This window comes from Streptopelia decaocto (genome assembly GCF_964273445.1).
Source record: "Streptopelia decaocto genome assembly, chromosome: 1".
Taxonomy (NCBI): Eukaryota; Metazoa; Chordata; class Aves; order Columbiformes; family Columbidae; genus Streptopelia; species Streptopelia decaocto.
The window spans coordinates 12,074,740-12,098,947 of NC_138663.1; the positions used below are offsets into that span (position 1 = coordinate 12,074,740).

Genomic DNA, 24,208 nt, shown 5'->3' on the forward strand with positions numbered 1-24,208 from the left:
ATATTTTTAAGGACTCATGATATGGAGAGTTTAGTTCATCTGAAGGCATCAGCTAATTCATCCTCAAGGTATGATCTGAAGTTGGTCAAGTTTTTCAGAATTCTGGACCAATTTCTTTTCTGGCATCTGTTGCAAATCTGATGTTTCATTTCACAGGATGGAGCATCCCATACCTTTATGTTCTCTGAGATTATAAGTGCCTTCTAAGAGTGGAATTTCTTGTTGAAAAAAAAAAAAGCACTAACTTTGCTATGTTGGCACTGAAGCCTTTGAAATATGTGTGACCCTAACTCATGCATATGACATTCAACACAGTAAAAGTAGCCTACAGACACAGGCCATAAGGACATCCACATGTACAGACAAAATTTGTTTAGTAAGGGCACTGTATTCAGGCTACTCACTGCTCTCTGGCTATAATACATTAGTATTATTTACTGCTTTGGTTAGTATGGCAAGAGCGTGTAATAGTTGGAAACAAAATTGTAACTTGAGTGTGTGCACTGATTCATTGTGGGTACTTGTTTACTTGTTAACATACTTCTGTCTGCAAGAATGTAATGAGATGTGCTCCTTTGAAGCATTGCTGTGGCGGTATCCAGCCATAAACCCTGCACTGCCTCAGAGACCATCTCTCCCTGTAAAAGCAGAAATCTTAACTCAAAAGAAGTTTGCACCCAGCAGGACAGAGTAGAACAGAATATGCTTGCAAGACAACTCAAGAAAACCTAACTCAGAACCCAAACACTGTTGTGTGGAAAATTCTGGTGTCTTTAATGGAGCTATGCTGCAGTGCACATCTTCAAGACACCTTGGGTAAAATTTTCAAAGCTATTTGACTGCCGTGAGGCCACAAACCTCACCAAAACCAGAAAGTCTGCAACAACTAATAGGTCAGTATCTTGGGGAAAAAAACGAGTTTGAGCAAATGCAGCCCCCAATCTCCTAAATTGCAAAAGAGCTTCTGAAAGCCTGTTGTAAAACTCCTGAAACAGTCAGGAGACTGAACAAGAGATCTAACTACTGCTCTAACGCTCCTTTCTTACTCTTCTTCACTCATTTTCTTTTAAAGCTTCAAATCGAGAAAATTATTCACAGAAGGAGAAAAAAAACAAAAAACAAAAAACAAAAAACAACACTCTGAGACCGGGGCTGGATGTGACCTGCTTTCCCCTCACCACAACCCTGCCTCTGTCCCTCTCTTCACAGTGACATCTACCGGCCTCCCCCGAAAGCTCCCCGCTACTCCCGAACCTCTCCGCCCGCGCCCGCTCCCCGGCGGCTCGGTTCTCTCCCGGGGCGCTCCCCGGGGGCTCATTTCTCTCCCGGCGACTCGGCTCTCTCCGGGGACTCCGGTACCCGCTCGGCACCGCCGCCTCCCTCGGGCTTGGCCAGCGGCCCCGGCGCTGCCGTCGGGACGCGCTCGGAGCCCCGGGACAGCCCGCATGGCGGGGCGGGGGGGGGCAGAAACTTTCCCGTCGAGTTTCCCTCTCTCCTCCAACGAGACCCACGGGCGCGCAAACTGCGCGGATGGGAGTCGGAGGATACCTGCCACGGAACCACTCTCAGGGGCAAGCCAGGGGGGGCTGTTCCCCTAAAAACCTTTGATTGTATCGTGCTCCCCTACCCCGCGCAACTAAGCGCCGCCCGGGCAGGCTGCGCCCTACGCGCCCGCGGGCGTTCCGCGCTGCCGAGCGGAGCCGGCGGCCCCGCGCTGCCTGGGGCGGGCCGGGCGGCCGCCGCGCCGGGCGGGGTGTGGCCTCGCCGTTATTTATGAGCTCCAGCCCCTATTTGCTCACTAATGATGCACCCGAGGCCTCGGTGCTTCGCTAACGCGGCGGCGGCGGCGAGGGCAGCGCCTGTAACTGGAAACCAAAACCTTCACCGTCCCCGCCCGGCCACTTTCCATTCACTCCTAGGTGCTTAATTGGGGGCTGGAGAGAAGCGCTCTGGGTGCGTTAGGAGTCCAGCTATACGGATTATTTTATAAAGGAGCCGGGAGTACCTTTGCAACCACCGGGAAGAGAGACTTTTCCTTTTTTTCTTTTTTTTTTTTTTTTTTTTTATTTTATTTCTACCCCCTACAATGAGCCAAGTTTGGAAATAAAATGATCTGGTAGCAGGAGTGGAGTCCATAAACTGATAGAAACCAGATCAAAATCTGTATTACTGGTTCCTCCAATATCTGGGTAAGCATAACTAAAAGTTCTTTTTCTTTGCTGTAATAGATGTGAAATGTGTTTGATGGTTGAATTTTCCTACTGTTCAGAGTTAGTTAAAGCAATGTTTTCCAGATCAGTGTAGTCTGTTTGGCTTTTTTTTCTTTTCCCCCCTTTCTTTCCCTTATTCTGCTGAATGATTTTCCTTACAGCATTTAAGGGTAGGACTCAGCCTTTAGCAGATGACACCTGCACAGCACTTCACAGCAAAGCTATATAATACTTTCCAAAAACAATGCAGCATGCTGAAAGCGACATCCGCGGCTGGAAAACTTCTCCGCTTTACTTTGGTAGCAGTTTGCTGCTTTGTTTACAGTTATAACAGGTTATAAAAGCAGAAATGTAATTCAACATTGCTTTTTGTCTGTCCTAAAAGATTCTTTAGAAGTACTTGCAAGGCTTTAGGTCTGTGGGTTGTCAGCAGAGATCATGTGCACAGGACATGCTGAATATAGTATCATGACTTACTGAGATAAATTCTGAACTGGGATATAAGCCCAAACCGAGAATCAAACCTGCAATGAGTTTGTGTTCAGCAATCAGGTATGTAAATCTCTGAAATTAAACCTATTTCTATAGGTAACTCACATGTCAGACCCCCTGAGGTACCTTTTTGGCACCGTATGCATATATTCTTTATGTGTCTAACAGCTGGGTAGGAACCATGCAGCTCAGAATTTGAATCTTACAGTTGCTTGTCACTTCTGTGTTAATGCTGAAAATCTGCAATTTGAGCAATGAAATGTAGCAATGTTTCACTCCTGTAACTCATTGCACTAGAATTGGCAGGAGGCATGAGAGTGGGAGGGAAGGAGTGCTGAAAGGTTTCTTATTATTATTATTTCCTACAGTATCGTTTAAGGGAAGAGAGAAAGCCACACACTTGTTCCTCTTTGACTTTTTATCTCTATAGCGGAGAAAGCATAGTGCTACTGCTGTAAAATACTAATCCCATTGCATCTGTTAAATCACATGTTGAGTATGATTGGCTATTTCTTTTGGCTTGGCAAAGCAATTTTATCAGGATTTAATGGCATTTCTCTCTTAGAAGAGGGGTTAAAGGATATCCCATGGGCTAGTCACAAGGTTTTAAATTTAAAGCCCATAAAGCAGCATTAATACTAGAGTTCGTGCAGCCTGTTAAAAAATTATTCTTGGCGAAAACCTTGCAACTATCATTTTATTAGTTAACAAACCCTTAGAGATAATTTGGAGCTGGGCCAGGATGGATATGTTTCTCGTGTAGACTAGATCTGTAGCTGGCACATTTCTGACACTGGTGCTTTTGTCAATTAGCAGGGTTGTAGCATTACTTGATCTTCCTGCATTTCTCAGTACTCCAGAGCAAATTGTGAAGGAGAGTTTAGAGTATGGCTACAGCTCTGTGCACTGGCTCGCACGCCCTCCATCCCACCCCCAACTCAGTATGAAGTTTTCGTGCCGAGAGAAGCCTTTCAAAAAGATTTACAGTGAGTGGGTAGGAATGACAGAGGCAGTAACGAGATACGGGGCTTTTACTGTTAAGTCAGTGATGTGGATCCAGCCCAAATTGGTGTTGACCTAAAGTCATCCCTGCCTGACAGCTGGCTCCTGCCATGTTGTGGTGGTTACAGCCTGGTTCTTTTAGGACAGGTGTGAATCTCGGAGGGACTGAATGAACAAGAATGTAGAAATATTGACTTCCACTGGAGGGACTGTAGTGCTAGATCAGAGCTGAGGTAAAGAAGTATAAGATGATTGTGCAGGCAACAAAACTCTTCATGAAATAAAGGTATAGCCTTTCTTCTAGCTGTAGGGTTTGTATCCTTTGAAGTGCTTGCAGTTACCATACAATCAAATATATCACCTGATTAACCAACAAGTGTCTAGTAGAAGGGCTATTGATGCCAAAAAGAAATATATATATATATATTATATATATATAAAATATATATTTTATATATATATTATATATATATATATGTAAGCAGGGCAAAAGAATGGGCCTAAAATGATGGTGTGTTTTATTCTCACTTTTGTAGCTGAGCTGAAGAACAAAGTTCTTATCATAGGTGGATGAAATTTGGACTTCATAATTTTTGGAGAGATGCTGTTTAGGAGAATTATATCTATGCAATATTCAGCCTCTAATGTCTGTTGGGTTCTATGGGTCTGGTCCAAAGACCACTGGAATTGATAGGAAAGCTTCACTAACTCCAGTGAGCTCAAGCCCTCCCTGAGCTAAGATGGGATTGTTTTGGGATGTTCTCTGATTCTCTGAGGAGCTCAGTCTTAGCAGCTAAACTCTGCAAAGTGAAAGTAGATTCAACAGATGTGCAGAAGTAGCAGAAGTATCAAGTGTTATGCCCTGTCCAATGCCAGGCATTGTTAGTGCTCTGTAGAAATCCATGAGGGGAAGAACAGCTATCCCAAAAATCAAATGTTGGCTAATAGTTTCAAGCATGTTGAAATACTTTTGGTGTCAATGGTTTTGAAATTAGTGACATGCAGACAGGTTTTCAACTTAAAAAAAAAAAAAAAAAAAAAGATATAGAGGGCTATTAGAGCACTCAGCTTACTAAAACTAAAAGCTCATTTCCAAGCACCTTTGACTTCAAATGTCTTAAAAGAAAATAAACAAACAACACAACCCTCATCCCACCCCCACCAAAAAAAAAAAAGGTGGTCAAATATGATGTAAAGTAAGGAGAGACATCTAAAAATATCAGCCAGCTTTTTATTTGTGAAACTCTATCTCCTGTCCTTGCTTTGCTCTGCCTTGACATTTACTATAATCATTTTTCCAGCAGGTGGAATTGTCCTTATTTAAATAAACTGAATCTCATGCTGTAGTCTGCCTTAACCAAAACTCAGGTTCTGTTGGTTCATACTAACAGGCAGAGAGCTCCTTTTGTGCCAGCACAGAAGACCACTGGATAAAACCATTTTCAGATGTACGAAGCAAAACCAGAAGTGCTGTACCTCCTTCATGTTATCATATATTATGGCTTCAGCTGGAAGAGCTTCCCAACACAGATCTTCCTGTAGTGTTGTTTTTGTTCCACAAAACTGTAAAACAACAGTAATGTGATATCTCTGTCTTTCAGGTTTCGTTTCTTGGATATTAAGTTGCAAATCTGAGAAGATGGCATTTCTTGCACTGCACGTGTTGATTGGGATATTTATTTACTTTAGCGATGTAAAAGGATCTTCCCAGCCTCAAGCAAGGGTGTTTTTAACATTCAATGGTAAGAAAGAAGATAAATATTCTTAAGCAAATGTTATGATTGAACATTTTCTTCTTCCCCTTAAATTCAGTAACTGAGTAGAAATTGGCTTTTTGATCTGCATCTACAATTATTATTTTTGGTTTGTGTTGCTAAGTACCTGTCAGCCTATATTAGATTATTTTTTTTTTTACATTAAGTTCATTGCTACTGTAGCTATAGGTAAATAATTAATAATACCTTCTCTTTATTGTGAACGTTATTATGGCTTGCTAACAACTAAAGGGTTTATTATCCTTAATTTTGTTTGGAAAAGTTGATAGCACATGAAATGTAGTGGAAGTTTATTAGGGACTGGAGTTGCTTTCATTCAGTGTCCAAATGAAACACTTTATACTCAGAAAATTAGGCTGCCTGAAGGTTTACCAAGACAGTTGGTAAGGCAGAGTCCTTTGGCAAAATATCATTCCTTGAGCAATTTATACAGTATATCAGATGTAGCAATCACTGATGCCAGCACATGGTAAACAAACAATCATAATTATTATATTCAAAAGGAAGGTGCATTTATTCCGAAGTGATGAGCACTACCTTATTATTGCAATTACCTCAGTATTACTTTAATAGTATGGTAGTTTATTGTTCTGGTATTAATCCTTGTCTTAAATGCTGATTTTAGCCACCACTTCAAACTATATGTTATTTGGGCTTATCGGTTCTGTTAAATTTGAGCAGAAATTCTCCATCTCTACATATAGGGGCTTCAGCATTCTTCAGCCCTCTGCCTTTTCTGTGATTGACTTTGAGGCATGAGGGCTTGCTACTCCCTGCACCAACAGTTTCTGGTTTAGGATGCTTTATGTGGTTCGCAAGTCCAGGAGTGCCCTGCAACTGTCATGTCTTGATATGGAAATAATTCTGTGTGCTATGAATAGTCTTTAAAAATCACTTTAAAGATAATCATAGCTAGTAGAGCATCTTAAATTGCTATTTGCTGCCACGATCATAACTGTGTACTCTTGAGCCTGAGAGACATCCAGAAGGAGACGTGCTAAGTTAGACCTACAAATATCAAACAGCAGACTGAACAGTTACAAGACATTGTATATTGTGGAGCATAGGACCCTAAACTTATGAACGTGATACTTAATAGGTGTAAAGTGTCATGGTTCCAGTAAAAGCAATAGTAGAAATTACATTCCAGGAGGAACTGCCAAATTAAGAAGTAGGCAAGAATTTCTTGTCCGTCCTTAAGTAATGCTGACTTAATGTAGATGGTACTGATTCTACACAACGCACTAAAAAGTTTGGCCATGGTTGTGTGTTACACCTGCAGGTTTGTCACAGTTACGCAAAACAGAATGATTCAGATTTCCACATTGTGTCCATGGTGGCCTGGAAAGCAATCTGGGCTTCCCCAGATCTCTGCTGTGAGCATGAAGTGGGAAGTGACCTACTGAGGTTTTGTGATATTTAGCCTTGTGAATGGGAAAGAATCATCATGAGGGGCAAATGGTTTTAACTTGCACTCCAGAGATTTGTGTTTTGTTCCTTCATTATTCACAGGTATCATGCAAGTCTGAAACATAGAACATAGGGAAAAGGGGAAAAAAACAAAACAAGAAAAAAAAAAACAAACAATCCTATGAATTTAAGGGAAAAGAAAACAAAGTGAATGGAAACCTTAGTTTCTCTATCCCTCTTTGAAAGGAGGTTGTCCCTTCTTCCTTTAAAAGAGGTTATGACAGCTTTCTGTCACAGCAACTCCTTTCTCTGGTGAGGTTCTTGGGCCCCAAGAGCTCTAGCACCCCAGGACAGCCCTGGGAACAAAGCCTCAGCTCTCAGGTTCCTGACTATAACCTTGCTGGGCTGCCTCAATTACAGCTCATTTCTGAACTATAATGGACAGTTGTTGCAAGTCTGGTGTCCTCTCCTTGATTTTTAAAGTGATGCTTTGAATGGGTAAAACTGAGAGTCTCTGGCTTCAGTGAAAGTCAGGGGAATGCAAGTGTCACCAGAGCCCTGCTACACTATCTGGTTCTCTTAAAATGGACGTTTTACTTTCTCTAATTCTTATTTTAACTTTCAACCTTTTTAAAAAAAAATATTTTAAAGTCCTTAGTTTTTAATGGATCTTTCAAAGTCATAAAAATAAGAAAGTAATCATGCATTTTAAAATATGATGAATAATATCTGAAATAAAGGGCTGAGATTTTCATACAATATAAAACCAGTAAATTTATTTTTAAGCCTGATTTCTAGATGGTAAGAAAGAGCTTTCATTATGTGAAAAGAGTTTGCAAGTTGTTATGTGTAACAAGGTACTGGCCCCACCTGTGGTATGAATGTCTGTTCTATAAATCTTCATTTATTTACATGGGTACTGATATAAGAGAAAAAGGTGAAACTTCATATTGTTCTCTTGCCAAGTGTGATAACATTCTTTCTGCTTAAGTTCCTTCATAGCTTATTGTTTTTAAATCATGTAGAAATATCAAGTTATTGGCTGTCTCCATGCTCTGAAATGTTGTCAGTTTTTATGGAGAACTGTCACTCTCATAAAGTGCATAATGTGAAAATAAAACTATAATTAGGACTCCTTATGTTTTAGAAGACATTAGACAATAAAGACAAGTCATTCAAGCTTAGGATACTTACATGATATCTTTCAGGTTCTGAATTGGATTTGGCTTGGTGTCTATAATTACATTGCATAAGTTTTGAGGGTAGAATGTATACAGGAGGAGAAAATGAGTGACGCTTTTCAAAGTTAACCTGCTCCTTCAAGATCAAGTCAATTGAGCTTATTCACATTGCAGCATTTCTCATGGGAAAATCCAGCAAGTACCTTGACCTATTCTGTTGTTCATCAGGAAAGATAAAAATGCAAATCATTTGAATCATGGGCTGCTTTTCTTTTTGCCATCTACTTCATTAAGAATCAAATGTAATTAAAAAGTAAGCCTGGGTAATACCTCAAGAGCCTGATAATAGGGATTTTGCAATTAACTTCAATAGATGAAGGACTGCAACCCTAATTTCTATTTTTGAAATCAAAAGCCTGGCCCCTTGTCTAATTAAAATGTAGCTCATGACTTAGCTGAGATTGTTAAATGTGTGTCTGACGTGAGTGTGGAACTTATTGCTGTCTGCACCCTGAGTGGCTTGAAAATTGCAGTGCCGTACAGAACCCTGAGGCCTGATTTCTATTGCTTTGCACCTGGTAGAGCCATTTACTAGGATGAAGGAAAGGGTCAGGCTGGAGCTGAACTGCATGCTTTGCACAGGTATACGTGGTTATATGTGGCACTAGGCTTATGGAGAATCAGGCGAAGGGGTTCTCAGTTTGCTTGGAATGATTTGTCATAATGATTCCATTGATGACAAATTAGATGGATGATTGATCGTCCTGTTCAACTGTGATGGCTTGAACCATAAATATTTGTATATCTGCACTTGAAAAGCCCTTACAGTTGAAGAAAGAAAGGTGGATGCAGATTTTTCTGATTCTAAAATTGCAAAGATGTGAGTTTTGTTGTGCAGCAGATGCTGTAATGTTGGGGAATCATCTGTTGTGTTACCATGGAGCATGAGAGAGAGAGGGAACCTGGGGTGGGAGAAGCCAAGGACTTGACACTCCCTAAACTATAAGTGTACTGTCCCCCCTCCTCTTACCTCCTCAGGCTCCTTGGCTCTGGAATAGATCTTCCCTAATCTACTTAAATCACTCATCATAATTTAAAGCACCATAGTTTATTTTCTACCCATAGCAAAAGACTTACCTTATCTGTTTATGAACTATCAAGCATAGTGTCTGCTGTTTCTCAGGCTACATGCATTCCTCCTTGTTACTGCACGTTCCTGAGCAGATAATTGGGACCTGTATCCTTCAGTCTTTAGAAGGGCAAAACCTTTCTCAAATCAGTGGGAATATTATCAAAATAAGAAAGGAATCATTAGACTCCAGGATAGTGTCAGACTTTCATTTCATTCCAGCTCACATTTACATTTTGGGTTTTGGTACAACCCTAAAACCTTGGGCCATACCGTTTTAACATCAGATTCTGAATCAGTCAAAGCAGCTTCACTACTTATTTTGGAAAACCCAATCAAGCAAATCATCTTTAAGCTTTGAATTTGTATGGAGACACACAACCAAGTGATAATTTCTCAATTTAGTGGAAGCATTTCATGCATTCCTACCTAAAATGTCTGGTCAAGCAGATTTTTCCCATGCAGATTCTCCCATTGTCTCCAGTGAAAATTCCATACGAGAAGTGGATCAAGGCTAATTTGCAGACGGTTTTGTTCCTCTTTTTGTCATGAAATTACTAGAACACGTAAAGCGCTTTTAAGAAAGTATCAGTCAGCTTCATTAATGACAATTAAAAAGCATAAAATGTCACCAGAGCAACAGCAGCGCTTATTTAACTGTCAACATATTTTAAAAGATTTAATGCAACCCCTGTGGTTACCCTCAAGGAAAAATAAAGGAACTGAGAACCATTTTCTTTGAGCTCTTGAGCAACAGCAGTACAACGTGTTTTTAAACAATCCCTCATTGTAATGCTAATGTTACCAGAGTTAATAAAAAGTTCATTTATTATTTGGGGGACGTTGTGCTGATGACAGTCTAGTAGGTAATGGTTTATGCTCAAACAGTTGATTGACTCTTTGGTGGTGTCCATGGAATGAAAGCAAAATGAAGTAGAGGTAAAGCATTTATTTATTTATTAAAAAAAAAAAAAAAAAAAAAAGAGAGGAAAAAAAAGAGAAAAGAAAAAGAGAGAGAGAAAGGAGAACTGTGGTTTTATTTTTGTTTCTATGCAAGACTCATACAGAAATCTTTTAGGTATTTATAGTTGCATAATTTTCAGGAAAATGTGGGTCAGATTTTCTCAAAAGTAACTGATGTGTGGCTTTCACAGCTTCGTGAATCTTAAATAATACTAATTTATAAAGCGTTGAGCACCAACCATGTGAAAATCCTTCCCCTACAATTGTCTCACACTGGAGATCAGAAAACTCAGTTTTGAATACTGTCAACTAAAACTAATTTTTTTTTCTTATCTTTAGTAATGAAGTTAGTATTTTTACATGTGGTTGAATTGACAATGAAGTCTTTGGTTGTTCTTAAAGACAAATACCTAATTTACAAATAGAAGTCTTCAGGGGTCTTATTTAGGGGGTCATTTTCATTCTGTAAAATGCTCAGTATTTTTTCTCAAGCTCCACGGGTAGAGGTCCCACTTGACAAATGACATTGAATCTGCTTATTTTCTCACTAACTCTTGTTCAGTGGCAGCACCACTACCTTGGCTTCACAGTCATTATTGTTAACATGAGTGTACATGAGAGGATAATTTAATACATTGGTTCTGTTTTTAAGGTTAGATTGCACGTGCCATGTGCTCTGACTTCAGTTATGGAAACTATCATGCAATAACACTTAAGTCACAGATGATGACCGGTCCAGTTCATTGTTTGTTCTCTGAAGTTGCTATAAGAGCCACCCTTGTCAGAAAGCACAAATAAGTACATTGTCTTCAAGGTATTTAAGGATCAGCCCCCAAATTTAGGGGAAAAGGTTATAAATTTAATCCTACTCTTGGATGAAGAAGTCGTTGAATTATTTTATGAAGTTTGAGAAGACTTCAGTGTTTCTTGCATGCTAAAAAATAGATGTGTTATCTAAAAGATGTCTTACTTCCTTTAATCTCTTCTGTTCCCCAACTCAGTCAATTTGACCTGTATCTGAACCATCCATTTTTCTTATTATTATTTATTTTGGTATGGAAAAAGTCAAACTTTATCTTAGAACATTTTGATGGATTCGACACATCCTTGCTCTCTCTACTTGTCATAGAAGAAAGCAGCTTATCTTGGCCAATTCCACTGCACTCTCATTACAATTCTCCCTTGTGTTGCCTGTCCAAGGCAAGTGCTGAAGTCCTTACATAGGCAGTTATATTGGCATTATTGTACAACACATCTTCTTTTATGTTTAAAAAAATGCAATGAGAGAAAAATGATGTAGACATTTCTAATACCCCATCTTTTTCAGGACTGTTTGAGGACCAGTAACAAGAGCTCCTCTGTGAGCCATTTCCATATGGGATGAGTTCACAGTGCACTTTGATATATGGTACTGCACAAGCCTTTTTGTGTACCAAATGTAATTAGTGACGTGACTGACAATAATTACTCATTTTATTGAAGTGTGTTGACTGAGATCCTGCCATGAATAAATACATAGACCAAGACCTTATCCTGCCATTTGAACTGGCCATTTCCTCAACATGTGTATTTTGTTCTTCTTGGTGCTGACATTTCAGTGTTCTCAATAACAGTCCTTCATAAAAAGACTTAGGACTCTTTCTCAGGGAAAGGCCTTTGTCATAGGGACACAGTTTGCTGATTCACAGCATGGCTTTGCATCTCATCTCATTTTTACATCCAGATTGCCATGGCCACAGCAGACTCCAGGTTAAATGAGGGCTCTGTGTTCTCTCCTGTTCAACCGAATATAGACTTGGGGTCTCGGGGATGCAACTCAGGAGTGAAAAATACTCCATTACCTGAGTGAATTGGTGCGAAGTTGGGTCTTCTGTTATACTGTGAAGTGTGTAAATTAAGACAAGTGGGTGTTTCCAGTAATTAAGTGAATGATGGTGATTAATGGGGGTTCTGTCCTTCCTCCCTTCCTTTCATACCTCCATTCTTATTCAATGGAAAGTTGGTACAATTGCATTTGCATCATTACTTCATCCACCACTGATACGGCTTCTTCCTGGAAGCAGAAATCCTGCTTACTGGAAGCTAAGACTCTGGTATCACAGCTGAAGGAAGATAAGGAGTGATAGCTTTGCCTCTCCCACGATACTGTCCTCTCTCTGTAGCTGGGAACATTATGCCCTTCAGAGAATTTAGTTTTTCTTCTTATTGTTATGAACATAGGGCTATCTCTCTCTCCTTGAGGAAGAGTCTCTTGCTTCTTGTGTGAATAAGGTTGATAGAGGGACAGGAAACATAACCTCTGTACAGCAGCTAGTATTTGGGATACTCACAACTGCTACTCTCACCCAGCAAACCAGTATGCAAAAGTAGAGTGCTACAAAGGCTCCTTGATTACCACAATTAATTACCCAGATTATGATCAGATTATTTTCAGAAACACAGTATCAATATTTTTAAGTGATAAAAACAGGAGACAACATTTTGAAGAAATGTAGTAGTACCATCTTACATCTTATCTACAAGAAACAGTAGCCAATGATATTTCACCATTATCTGAAAAACCCTATTTTTCTGGAACCCTCTATCAGACCATCTTGATAGAAAAATCTCTGGAACAGCGTTTCACCACTATATAGCCCCACTGAGTTCAATGCAGGATCTATCAGGTACTCGGTGTGTTGATCGGGAGAGAAGGTGAATTTCAGATCTGGGATGTGAATGCCCTCAAATCATTATGAGCTTAGAGTTTGGTCTATGAGCACCTTTCAGGGCCGAGTTCTTAATTGTTAATTGTTAATTTGGCCAGTTCTTAATTTCAACATCATCTCAGGAGTGTGATATGTCATTTTTAATGACAACCGTAATCCTGGGGAAGCAAGAATGATTTGGTTTGGGTTTTTTTAATGATTAATTTTGAAAGCTGTAAGTACATACTTTATGTAGAAAACACCCTACTTTTATGAGAAGATAATTCTTCAAGTACAAATTTCAAATGCAAATATGATTTTGTGAAATGTAACATTTAGAAATAGTTTGGAATGAATACACAGACTTTTGAACTGTTCTGCTTAATATTAGTCACTGCTATGAGATAAATCATTGCCTTACTGAAATTATCTTCTAGAATGTGGATGAGGATACATCACAATCACCCTGGACTGCCAAGCTGCTTAATGGAAAAAAATGTCTTGGTAGTTAATTTGAGTAAAAAACAAAACAAAATAAAACAAAACAAAACACAACCACCACATGACCAAAACCAAGCCAAACCAACAAATCAGACAAAAAACCAGAAATAAACAACAGCAACAACAACCAAAAAAGCCAAACAACAACAACAAAAAACAAACAAAACAACAAAAAAACCCAAACTGAAGCCAAATTCTTCAATTAAAGGCATCACTTTCTGCCGTTAAGAGGGTCAGACTGGCATTCTGAAATAAAGAAAAGGACTTTGGTTTAGAATTACACAGTAAATGTGTGACGTATTAAAACTCAGTTTCAACTATCTATTGTCTCCTTTTAGTATTTCCTTTGCAATTTCATAGTTACTGTATCACTTTGCAAATGCAACTAAAAAAAAAAGTGAACCAAACAAGGTCCGGTAAATCCTTCCCTGAGAGTAATAGGCTTTCTCTGTCACCTGTTATTCTGGTCATTTGTTGTTGTTTCTGCTGCTTAGTACCATTTCCTTTGTTATGCAGAATAAATCAATTTCTGTCAGCTCAGAATGAATTAAATTGGGAAAATATTTAGCTTCTTTTAACATCTGTATAAATCAAGCTATATCCCTCAGTCTCCTGTCTTAAAGGAGCTGCCGAGGCAGATTTACAGGGATAAGGGAAATATGTGAGGCAAGTGTCTGATTGCTCATTCAGTTCAGTGGCTGGGATTGAAGAGGTTCCTTTTCTTCTCATGTAACAGGCCAAGAATGCAAAGTTTTGAACAGCAAAAGGGGAAGATAAGTATCATGGTATATATGCACATGAAAATTAGTAGTGTAACAGGAAACAAAGAGGAAACAATAGAAGGATAGATGTGTTAATAATCCTGCAGTAATTTGTTTTTAATGCAAGAAGGCATGTACATTCAAAACACTGTTTCATATATACATCAGTATGTTCTCCTGCATTTTCTGCTTTTTGATCTCAAATATTTTACTGGATGTGAACCTAAAAGTGATATAGAAACTCCTTGAAAGCAATTACTGATCTTAGAAGACAATAAGAGTGGAGTTTCCTTACCCTTTACTGAGCCACAGCCAGACAAGGAACGAAACATGATGTTTTCCTTGGGCAAACACTGTCACACACTTCTTTGGCCTTTCTGATGCATTTCCATGGTACAGGAGACATTTGTAGCACATTCGGTTTCTACAGTTCTTAGAAATTCCACCTTGTCTGAAATAACCAGCCTGCATACCTGTCATTGCAGTTTTCCGAGACAGTCTCTGTGTTAGTATGTTGAGTGCTTTTACAAGGTAAGTATACAGAAAAGTGAGCACTTACATCTTCAGAATGGCACTTTGTTTTTTTAATATCAGCCAATTAAGATGTTATTTTCAAGGAGAGGCTTGGCATTTTCTCAAAAATTTACTTTTTGAGGCCTGAAAAGGATTTAGTTGGCGTGGAGAGTTGATCCTGGGCTTAGACTTTTCAATGGCTTCAACGTGAACACAGCTGGAATTTTTTAAGCTGATTCGTCTAAAAACCCACTTCCTGCCACTGTTGAAAATAAAGCACCATCTTTTTACTTTTTTATTCTTGAAGCAGACAAACCTACAGCAAAGACAAAAGAGTTTAAAGCCCTCATGAGGTGTTTTATTGTGGTTTGCATTAAGGAAATAAAACTGCACACATGGCTATAAAATATGAAAATGAATATGCCTGCAAAGCCATTACCTGTGGTTTAATAACTTATCATCTTTATAGCTTTGATAAGTCCCCTTAAAATGAGAAGGGTGTCAGCCATTCATTTATCCAGGAGATATGGATGGTTGCAAATGTTAAGACTTTTTCAAACATACTTTTCAAAAGTAGAGTAGGAGAAGAATAAAATGTCAGTGATTTTTATTTCATTGGATGTTTCTTCAGACTTCCTCTCTACTATTTCCTGATCTCACATAAACATGTTCTTAAGCTGACACAGGCGGCTGTAAAGGTCTATTCCTAAAGTGGCAAAACTGCATAAAATTGCAAAAATAATTTGAAAATTTCAAAAGTGCTCAGGTATGTCACTGTCTGCACTAACAGTATTCTGAATGTGAAGCAAGGAGAAGACTTACAAACTTGGCCAGCATGGTTTGACCGACCAACCAGGCTTTGATCTGGTCCCATCTTCTGAGACACAGGAGAATCTTTACTTGCACAGTATGTGTTTCCCTGGCTGATGAATTCTCCCTCCTGGCCCACCACCCTGAAGATGATCAGTGAGTTCATGAAGCACTAGCATGGTGCTTATAGAACAGAAAGAGCCTTGCTGAGTTTGTGTGTATATAGGTGGCTGGGCTAGTTAAAGCTGCTGCTGTGTCCACTTCAATAAAGGCAGGCGTTGGGGGACAGGGGCAAGCACAGGAATTCAGCATCTCCCTGGCAGCTGGGGAGAGCAGACCACCCTGATGCAAGAGCTCTGAAAAGAGTTTTATAAAGGAAGGTTGTGCCAGCTGAATCAATACTTAGGCAGGTTTCATACCTACTGTGGTAATTTACATAGATGTGTTAGGGGTGTGATCTAATAGAATTAAATATCTATTAAAAAAAAAAAAGACAAAACAACAAAACCAAAAACCCAATCTTTCTTGAGGTGAATTTGTTTGCAGTACAGGAATCTGTCACAAATAATGACCTAATTTCTATTTGCTATTTCGAAAAAAGATCCATTTATTTCCAGATTCTCAGGGTGTCATTGCCAAAGAACTTTCCCTCTCAAGAGCACTCCAGATACATCCATAACTGCAGTATAGTGATGAGATCCCCCTCTATTATTATTATTATTATTATTATTATTATTATTATTATTATTATTATTATTATTATTATTATTGTTATTATTATTTTATCTTTTCTTCTATTGAGCGTGTTTTTATTCGTAGTGGTATTTTGGTACTGGTATTGGTATTAGTATTGGTATTGGAGTCAGGCATTGAATGCTGGTTATGAGGCAGCCTGTCCTCCTTGTATAGCCAGTTCCTCTCTTATCTTGTCCTTAGAGAGGTGAAAGAAGTCTGCCTGGACTTGTCCAACAGGCAAGCAGCTGAGTTGTTTCTTTTCACTCTGTGTGGTGACTGCAAAGGACCTTTGCTTTAAGGTTATTCTCTTTCTACACATGAGGGGACAATGGCATTGGGAGAGGTTTATGGCTTGCTTCTGGCTATTGAAAGCTTCCCTAGCCAGCTGGAGTAAAGTCCCTTTCAGATCAGGTTGGACATGAGAGAAAACATCTAAGATCAGCTAAACCTGAGATTGTGTGTAACATCAATAAACCACAGGCACTCTGAATAAACAAGGTTGCCACTCACTGTTTACTGTTCCCTTTGCTTATTTTTCCTGCTCTGTGTCTCTGATGGCCCCAAACTGTTTGCTGAGCAGCTGAAAATGAGTTTTGTTCCACGAGGCTCTAATTCTTGGCTGATAGCTGTGAGTTCTATGTGGAAATGAGTGAGAGAGAAGTAGCAGATTGTGGGACATTTTTTCTCCCAAAGGCCCTTTCAAGAAAGCAATTATTTCTCTGTGGAGAGTGAGAGGATAATGTGGGAGTTACCAAGAGGTGAAAGGGTCTTATGGAGATTATTCACAGGCAGAAGGAGTTGGGATGAAGGTACTCCACTCCAACTCATGTATGAGAACATTCAGCCATAACATCTGCTCTAATCTCCAGCTCCTTTGAAGCTGACTTCAGATCTGATATCAGATCTGCTCATGTTGAAGAAAGTACATACATGTATTCTCTTTAGGCTCAGTTATGAGGCAAAATATTAATTTTCTACACAGGAACTGAGCACAATTCTGGCCTACAGTGTCATTTAGATGTTAAAGTTTTCTGCAGTTGTGTCCATTTATTTGTTTTGATTTCTGGAGAGGAGAAATCAGGGAGATTGCTCTGTTGTTTTGGGCCCTCACAGCATAAGAGGTGCTAGAGAAATAAAAGCAGCCAGTCAGAGACTGCTAAGCTGTTATGGGTGCTGGAGCACATGGTGTACAAGGAGATGCTGAGACATCTGACTTTCTTCAGCCTCAAGAAGGCTGAGGGGCATCTCATGGATATTTTCAACTGTCTGACAGGGAGAGTAGAGAGAGGACAGAACTGAACTCTTCTAATAAGTGCACTGTGACAGCACAAAAGGCAGAAGTCTAAAGTATTAGCAAAATAAATTCTGTTTAGATGGTAGGACATTTTTCCATTTTTTTTTTTTTAGTCCCTCACCATAGGCATAGTGAGACACTGAAACAGGTTATACAGGGAGGCTGGACTCTCATCACTCCAGGTATTTGAAACTCAGCTAGATGCGGTTCCATGCAAACCTATCTCACTTCAGTAGCTAGTCCTGTTTTGAGCAGGAGTTTGGCTGACATAAGCTGCAGATGTCCTTTCCAACCTGGGTGCTTTGTGGTTTTCTGAATTTATCAGCAATCAATAGGTGTGTGTATGAAGACGCTGGCATCTATTTTGGCAGTGTTTCCAGCACAGCTTATCTACTAAAGCAGTTCTGAAGAACAAAGTTAGCTTTTCTCAAAAAGGTCAGAAATCTGACCCAAATGACCTGGCAGCCTGTGTCCACAATGGAAGCTATAAACACTCAACATCAGGAATTTTTATTTAGATGCCTACTGCAAATTATTGTGCCTAAAGTGTGAGGTTCCAAGTCTGAAACATTGCATGTTGTGTAAATTGTTTTCTTACAGGTTAATACAATAGATTTCCCCAGTGTGGAAGGGAAAAACATGGATCTGTCTGTAGCTGCACAGTAAAATATAAAAATTCCTCTTCTAAGGAATGGCAGAAATTCTAGATATGCAACATTACAAGAAATGATATGAAAGGAATGTCATATGATTCTACCTGTATTTTCTGTACATAATCTCCTTTGTTCCCTTGTTTAAGAAAAACAGATTGACTTCCTGTTAAACTGAGCTCATTTGTAATATGATGAGTAAATCAACACGTTATGGTGGACTGTGCAGAATGCAACTAAATTTACAGGTGTAGAATTTATTTATTCATTTTTAAAATTCAGTTGAACTCCTTTAATATCAATTTAAAATTAAGGTTAAATTAAATAAGTGACATTTATAACCAAATTTCACAGTATACACTTGGTCTCACAATAGATATTAGATCTTTACTTACAGTAACATCTGTTTCGAGTTTACTTTCAAAGTTTGTACATGTGTATAATGTTACATTGAACAGATAAAGCAGACTTCTGCAGTACATACAATGTTTGTGGAGGTATACGAGTCTCCTTCTGGGCATGTTTTATGTTTTCTGATATATGGCAGATGTATAGCAAAAAAAGTTTGCAAAAATGATATTAAGATGGCAAAGTCCAGAGTAAAAAATTCTAAACTACCTGGCCACATCCTGTTCCATATGCATATCATCCTAAATTTGCCCAATCTATGTGATTTTCTTTCTTTTCAGGGCCCAAGTTTGCAAGCTGGAGCTCTGTTCTTTAATGTTAAATGCACACACACGCATGCATACATACACTACCATCATTCAAAAAACTAGTAATATGGTATGTTCTTCTGAGGTTATTATTTTGGGTCCTGTGATTGATACTGTATTATTTCGAATATTTGAAAAAGTCATTAAAATTTTATTGATTGTTAGGCTGTACAGACTTAGGGAAACTTTCTTTAACCTCTCTGAGAGGTTGTATAGTCTCTTACTGACATTATTTAACAAAACTACATTTTTCCTGTCTTCCACAGAACCACAGAATCATATGAGTTGGAAGGGAGCTCCAGCCAACATCCTGCTCAAAGCAGGTCTGATTAGATCAGGTTGCTCTGAGATGTGCCCAATTCAGTCATGAATAACTCCAAGGGTGGAAATCCCACCCTTTAATGTCAATGCTTCAATAGCTTCCAGTAGGTCATTGTACACAGCAATAAGATTTCCCCTTTTCCTTGCTTCTTAAAACCAGACCAACCCAGTTCTCTCATCTCTCCATCTGTGCCATGTGCTCCAGAGACTTTATTTGTTCTTTGGCTTATTTTTAGTCTTAGAAAGAGATTCTTCCATTCTAATGGTGAGCTGCTCAGTTCAGTAACTGTTCACTGTCTCTTCATCTCTCTCCAGGCTCAACTTCTCATATAATATGAACAGAGTCTGATTCCATTCATATTACAATATTTCATCATTCAGCCACTTTAAAGATCAGAATCAGGACCATGTATCTGTCTGTGTGTGTACTCAAGGGCTATTAAGTTGTTCCACTGTCCAGCTGGGGCAGAAAAAAAGAGGATTTTGTTGGCTCCAGTGGGGTTAGAGGCAACTGCTGAGTTTGTTTTCCAGAGGGTGTGAACAAATGTGAGTGTTGTGTCCCATGGCAGTTTTTGAGTGTTTCTTGAGGATGGATGTCATGATATCATGAGCAACTCATCTGCCAGCCATTTTTAGAGATGTTTCTCTATAACTTTCTGAGGATAACTTTTGATTCTTGCCCATAACTCAATTTATACAAGCTGTTTAAAAGCAAAAGCCTATATTCATTACTAGATTAATGTACATTTTGGGCACTAATTCTTGTCACTGGGGAAGCCAAAGCATTGTTACATTTTGGTAATACCAAAATAGGAGCAAAATACTTTGTATATTAATAATACTAATAAAAAATCTCAATTCACTGCTCTAGACTCTGTGCAGACAAATTCATTCTCTGTGTGGTAAAGGATAGGTGGATTTTGTCTGTAAAGAGGTATTCATTTTCATTTGATCCACCTTAATCCTGAGGATATGGGTTCAGATCCCAGAGCCACTGAAAATATTAGCTTGATGCTTCCATCAGCCTTCAAAAGCTCTGTGATTGAAGGCTCTCAACAGCTGTTATCTACAACAATAAATGCCAATGATAAAAAAGACTAGACCAGATGAAGATATTTTTTGAAGAACAAATAAAACTATTTTCTTTCTAAATTAAGTTAGGAAAAAAAATCCTTTGATGATTTCTTTATTGATAGAAAATACCAACAAGATTGTTCTTGGATAAAGCAATTGTTCTTTTCCACAAACATTACTTAGGATTTGGGGGTCACAGTTCATAGCAAAATACGCCACCTCTGTTTGCCCAGCTGCCACACCTTCTCTGCCTTGTCTCCTCCTGCACATGAAAAAAGAGGCTGAAAGCAAGGTAAAGGGAATAACAGATTTAGTGCTGCTCAGCTTGTAGACCATAATTAATGTAAATGGTGTTACAGGATTAAGACTTTTTGTTTCCATGTACATGTCCCACTCAACAAGAATTCTACCCTGGTATTTAGCACAGGAAAGAGGACATAAGTCTCTTGATGTGTTTTTTGCTAGAAAGGCACATGCAGCAGTGATCCAGAAGGTAGAAATAAGTCTTGCAGATTTGTTTTTTGGGGTTTTTTTAACTGTTAAGTCAGGCTTGCAACAACTGCAAACTGCTCCTCCAGCATAAACAGGGTATTCTAGACAGAATGCGCCCTCAGAAAGAAACAAGCCAAAATGTCAAAAGGAAAGGAAATTCTTAAGGAGAAAAGGACATAGAAAGGCTATTTCTTCCAGCTTTTGTTCTGTGTTCAATTTTATGGATGTTACACACAAATTAAAGTAAGATTGTGTTACAGAACTTTGTGTTACAAAACCTCATGGTACAAAACTTTACAAAATATCTGTATTCATATGTGTGTCTCCATACACTTTGAACAGATGCATTTTAATTTCAAAATGGTCTGCAGAAGTTTATCCACAGCATATAGCTTGCATTGCAGCAGTCTTTCTCTGCCTTACATGATTCCATTTGTTTTTGACAAAACAAAAGGAAACAGCAACTAAAAAGAAATTTCATTTGGTGAATAATAAAAAAAAGAAAAAAAGCATACATCCTTCCAAAGTCCAATCATCTTACTGAACTTTGGGTCATATTTTTCAATTGGTTGAGTATTCCAATTAGAAATCTACAGTTAATCACTCTCCACCCTAAAAGTTAGGTGTACAGTTGTGAATGCAGCGATACATGATAGTGTTCAATGTTTGTTGTTTTTTTTTCACTGTAAGACAGTAGTCAATTTTCTAATGAAAGGTAGAATTAAAAAAAAAATAAAAATTAGAATCAGTTTCTATTTTTTACAATTTTTCCTTATGTCCCAACTTCAGCATGTAGTGTTTCTCTAGCTCAGAGGTTTCAAAGCCCATGGAACTGGGATGCATTAGCAGGGTGGCACTTACACATCTCAGGGCCGGCCTGGCTGCTCCCTTGGCAATGACAGAAAGGGTTCATGTTTGCTGCCGTCCCTTCTTCAGTGCCGGTGCCAGTAATTGCCACTTTGTATTATTTATAGAGACAGGGTTGGTTTGCAGGTTTGTTTTTTCCTTCTTTTCTCTTCAGCCACTACCCCACACGACTGCACCCAGACTCTTTGTTGAGGTTTGTCTGGTGGAAGCAGAATGAAAGATTTTCATGTACTTTGCCATCCTATGACAACTGGTAGCAACTGAAATGAGGCATGTCAAGCAACTACCACAAAAAGAAATCAGTAATTTACAAGTTCAGACAAAGGTTAGAGAAAAAGACCTTCTCTGTAATTGTGTTGTCTCATACAGTTAGTTAATATTTTTACATTTGAGAATATTTAATTTTCCTAATTGAGGGAACGTTACACTACAGTTCAGAAAAGAAGGTGAAATCAAAAGCAAAATGCTCTCTTTTCCACCACAGCAGTGCTAAAGCTTGTGTTAGCCGGTGGGAATAATATGGGGGTGGATGGGAAGCAATCATTCATTAATGTCTCTCCTGCAGTCAATTAAATATGTCTCATACCTAACTGATTAAAGCTACCTTTTTTCAATTTTGATAATAATGATAATAGTAATAATAATATTCTTCTGAAACAGACTCAGAGTAGGACTATTTCTCCCAGCATCTCAAATATTCAGAGGCAGATAAAAAGTAAAACCCAAATACCAGCATTACTGCTTTGAGTTTTATTATGCAGAGACAAAAATCAAATAAAGATTTTTCAAAATGAAAAGAACAACAAAACTCTCAGTTATAGAGTGTCTTTAATGAAAGCAATCTCAGTACTTCAAGGTTTCATAAGAAACATGAGATACCTTGAAGCATTTATAAACCTATTAAGACTGCTGTTACATACGTGGCCATTTGTGCTATTGCTACCTCCTTATTCACAGGGGTGTTGGAAAAATAAAATTTATTAGTAAATCTGAGACTTGCAAATACTTGAGTTATAAGGACTGAGGGGGTAATTTGATCCTCTACAAATACAAATTTGAATTTCTATAGCTGCAATTTTTTTCTTCCTATTCTGATATTTACTCTTGTTAAAAACTAGACCCACTGAATCCTAAACAGTATGACACAGTTGTTAGTTATTTCTAAGCTCCTTAAGAGACTGTGTACTATTTTGCCAAGGCTAAATGTGCATTGCCCTGACAATTCTTCACACTTACTGTCTCCCCCAATTTGATTCACATTTGGTCCCTTCTGTATCTAGTCCCCTGTCCAAGTTAAAAAGTAAAATAAGGTAGGAGAAATGTTTGGGCCTCTGAACACATTGCTGAAAGGTTCCTTTTTCTACACACACAAGCGTTCAGAGTATTTCTCACAGATGAATAGCATAAATTATGGAGATTGCGTTCACAGAACAGTGAATGGTATTGTCAGTTTGCTTAGGAAAAACTAATGAGGTTGTAAAGAAATACTATCTACTTTATTAGAGTAAAATTTGACAGCTGGAAAAACAAGGCCAATAGGCTGGCTTCCATTTTCCATTGATTTTAGCCCCCAACATACAGAAGACTTCCTTTTCTGCAAAACCACATTCACCCTGCCCACACATGAACACACAATGCTCTTTTGCTTCAAGCCAAAGGCAGATTAAACTTCATTAGGAGGGTAAAGCTTAAGGAAAGTTCAAACTGTAACAGATAGTAATTTGACAAATAAAGAGTTAGGATTTGTTTTACTAAAGCCAAAAATAAAGGCGAGAGCGAGGTTCCCATGGTTCTTTTGTGCATTTAACCACTGGGTAGGAATACAGTCACTTTTCACAGTCTGGTTTACGTATCATGTAAGCCTGGTAGCCACATACCATGGCTTTTTTAATGCACTTAAGCACCCAGTGGAAGCACACATATCTCTCATTAAACAAACAAAAATATGCCAATAAAGTATTTACCTTAAAGCAAGAAATAAGAACTGGAATAAGAATATATATTCAAAGTATTCTTAGGTAGATGCACTAGCTCAGCTTAAAAGCAACAAGAATTAATGCATTTTATGTCTGGATAAATTGGATTAACTTTCTGCCCCAACATTAAATTGTCACCCAAGCATCCTCATAGTTCCACACTTTCCCAGGCCTTGCTAGCTCTAGAATAAAGGATGGATCATTGCAATTGAGTGACAGATACCTGAGGTAGCAGATGAGCTGTGATTTGAGAACTTAAGTTATTCTCTCTCCACTAGCAAACTGTATAATAAATAATGTGCAGTGTCACAATCACGTACAAAGGTCTTTAACATTAATACCTGAAAAATTTTAATTAATATATATTGGATGAGCTTCAACAGACAATTTAGCAATGAATGATGCTACTTGTTATATTTTATATGCTGTAATGCACAACTTGCTATATAGTAATTGCATGTAAACAATATTACAAAGTGAGGGCTAATACAACAAAAGAATAATGTACTGAAATGTCTGGCAAAAGTATTATATGATGGATCCTAGAATGGAATTCAAAGGTGTCTGTGCTTGCTTTTGAGCCCATGGGGAGAGTTAGGCATCTTAGACTGGGAGCCGAAGCAACCCCATCAAATAAACAAATGCTGCC

General features: G+C 38.5%; 1 protein-coding gene across 1 annotated transcript in view; it reads left to right on the forward strand.

The window, feature by feature from the left end:
• Positions 1 to 1,815: 1,815 nt before the first annotated feature.
• Positions 1,816 to 24,208, forward strand: part of SEMA3C (semaphorin 3C) — a 123,662-nt gene continuing 101,269 nt past the window's right edge. The window contains exons 1-2 of the mRNA XM_082045430.1: positions 1,816 to 2,189; positions 5,306 to 5,446. Of these exons, the coding sequence (XP_081901556.1) occupies positions 5,344 to 5,446 (103 nt within the window). The 5' untranslated portion in view covers positions 1,816 to 2,189; positions 5,306 to 5,343. The remainder of the gene's footprint in view (positions 2,190 to 5,305; positions 5,447 to 24,208) is intronic.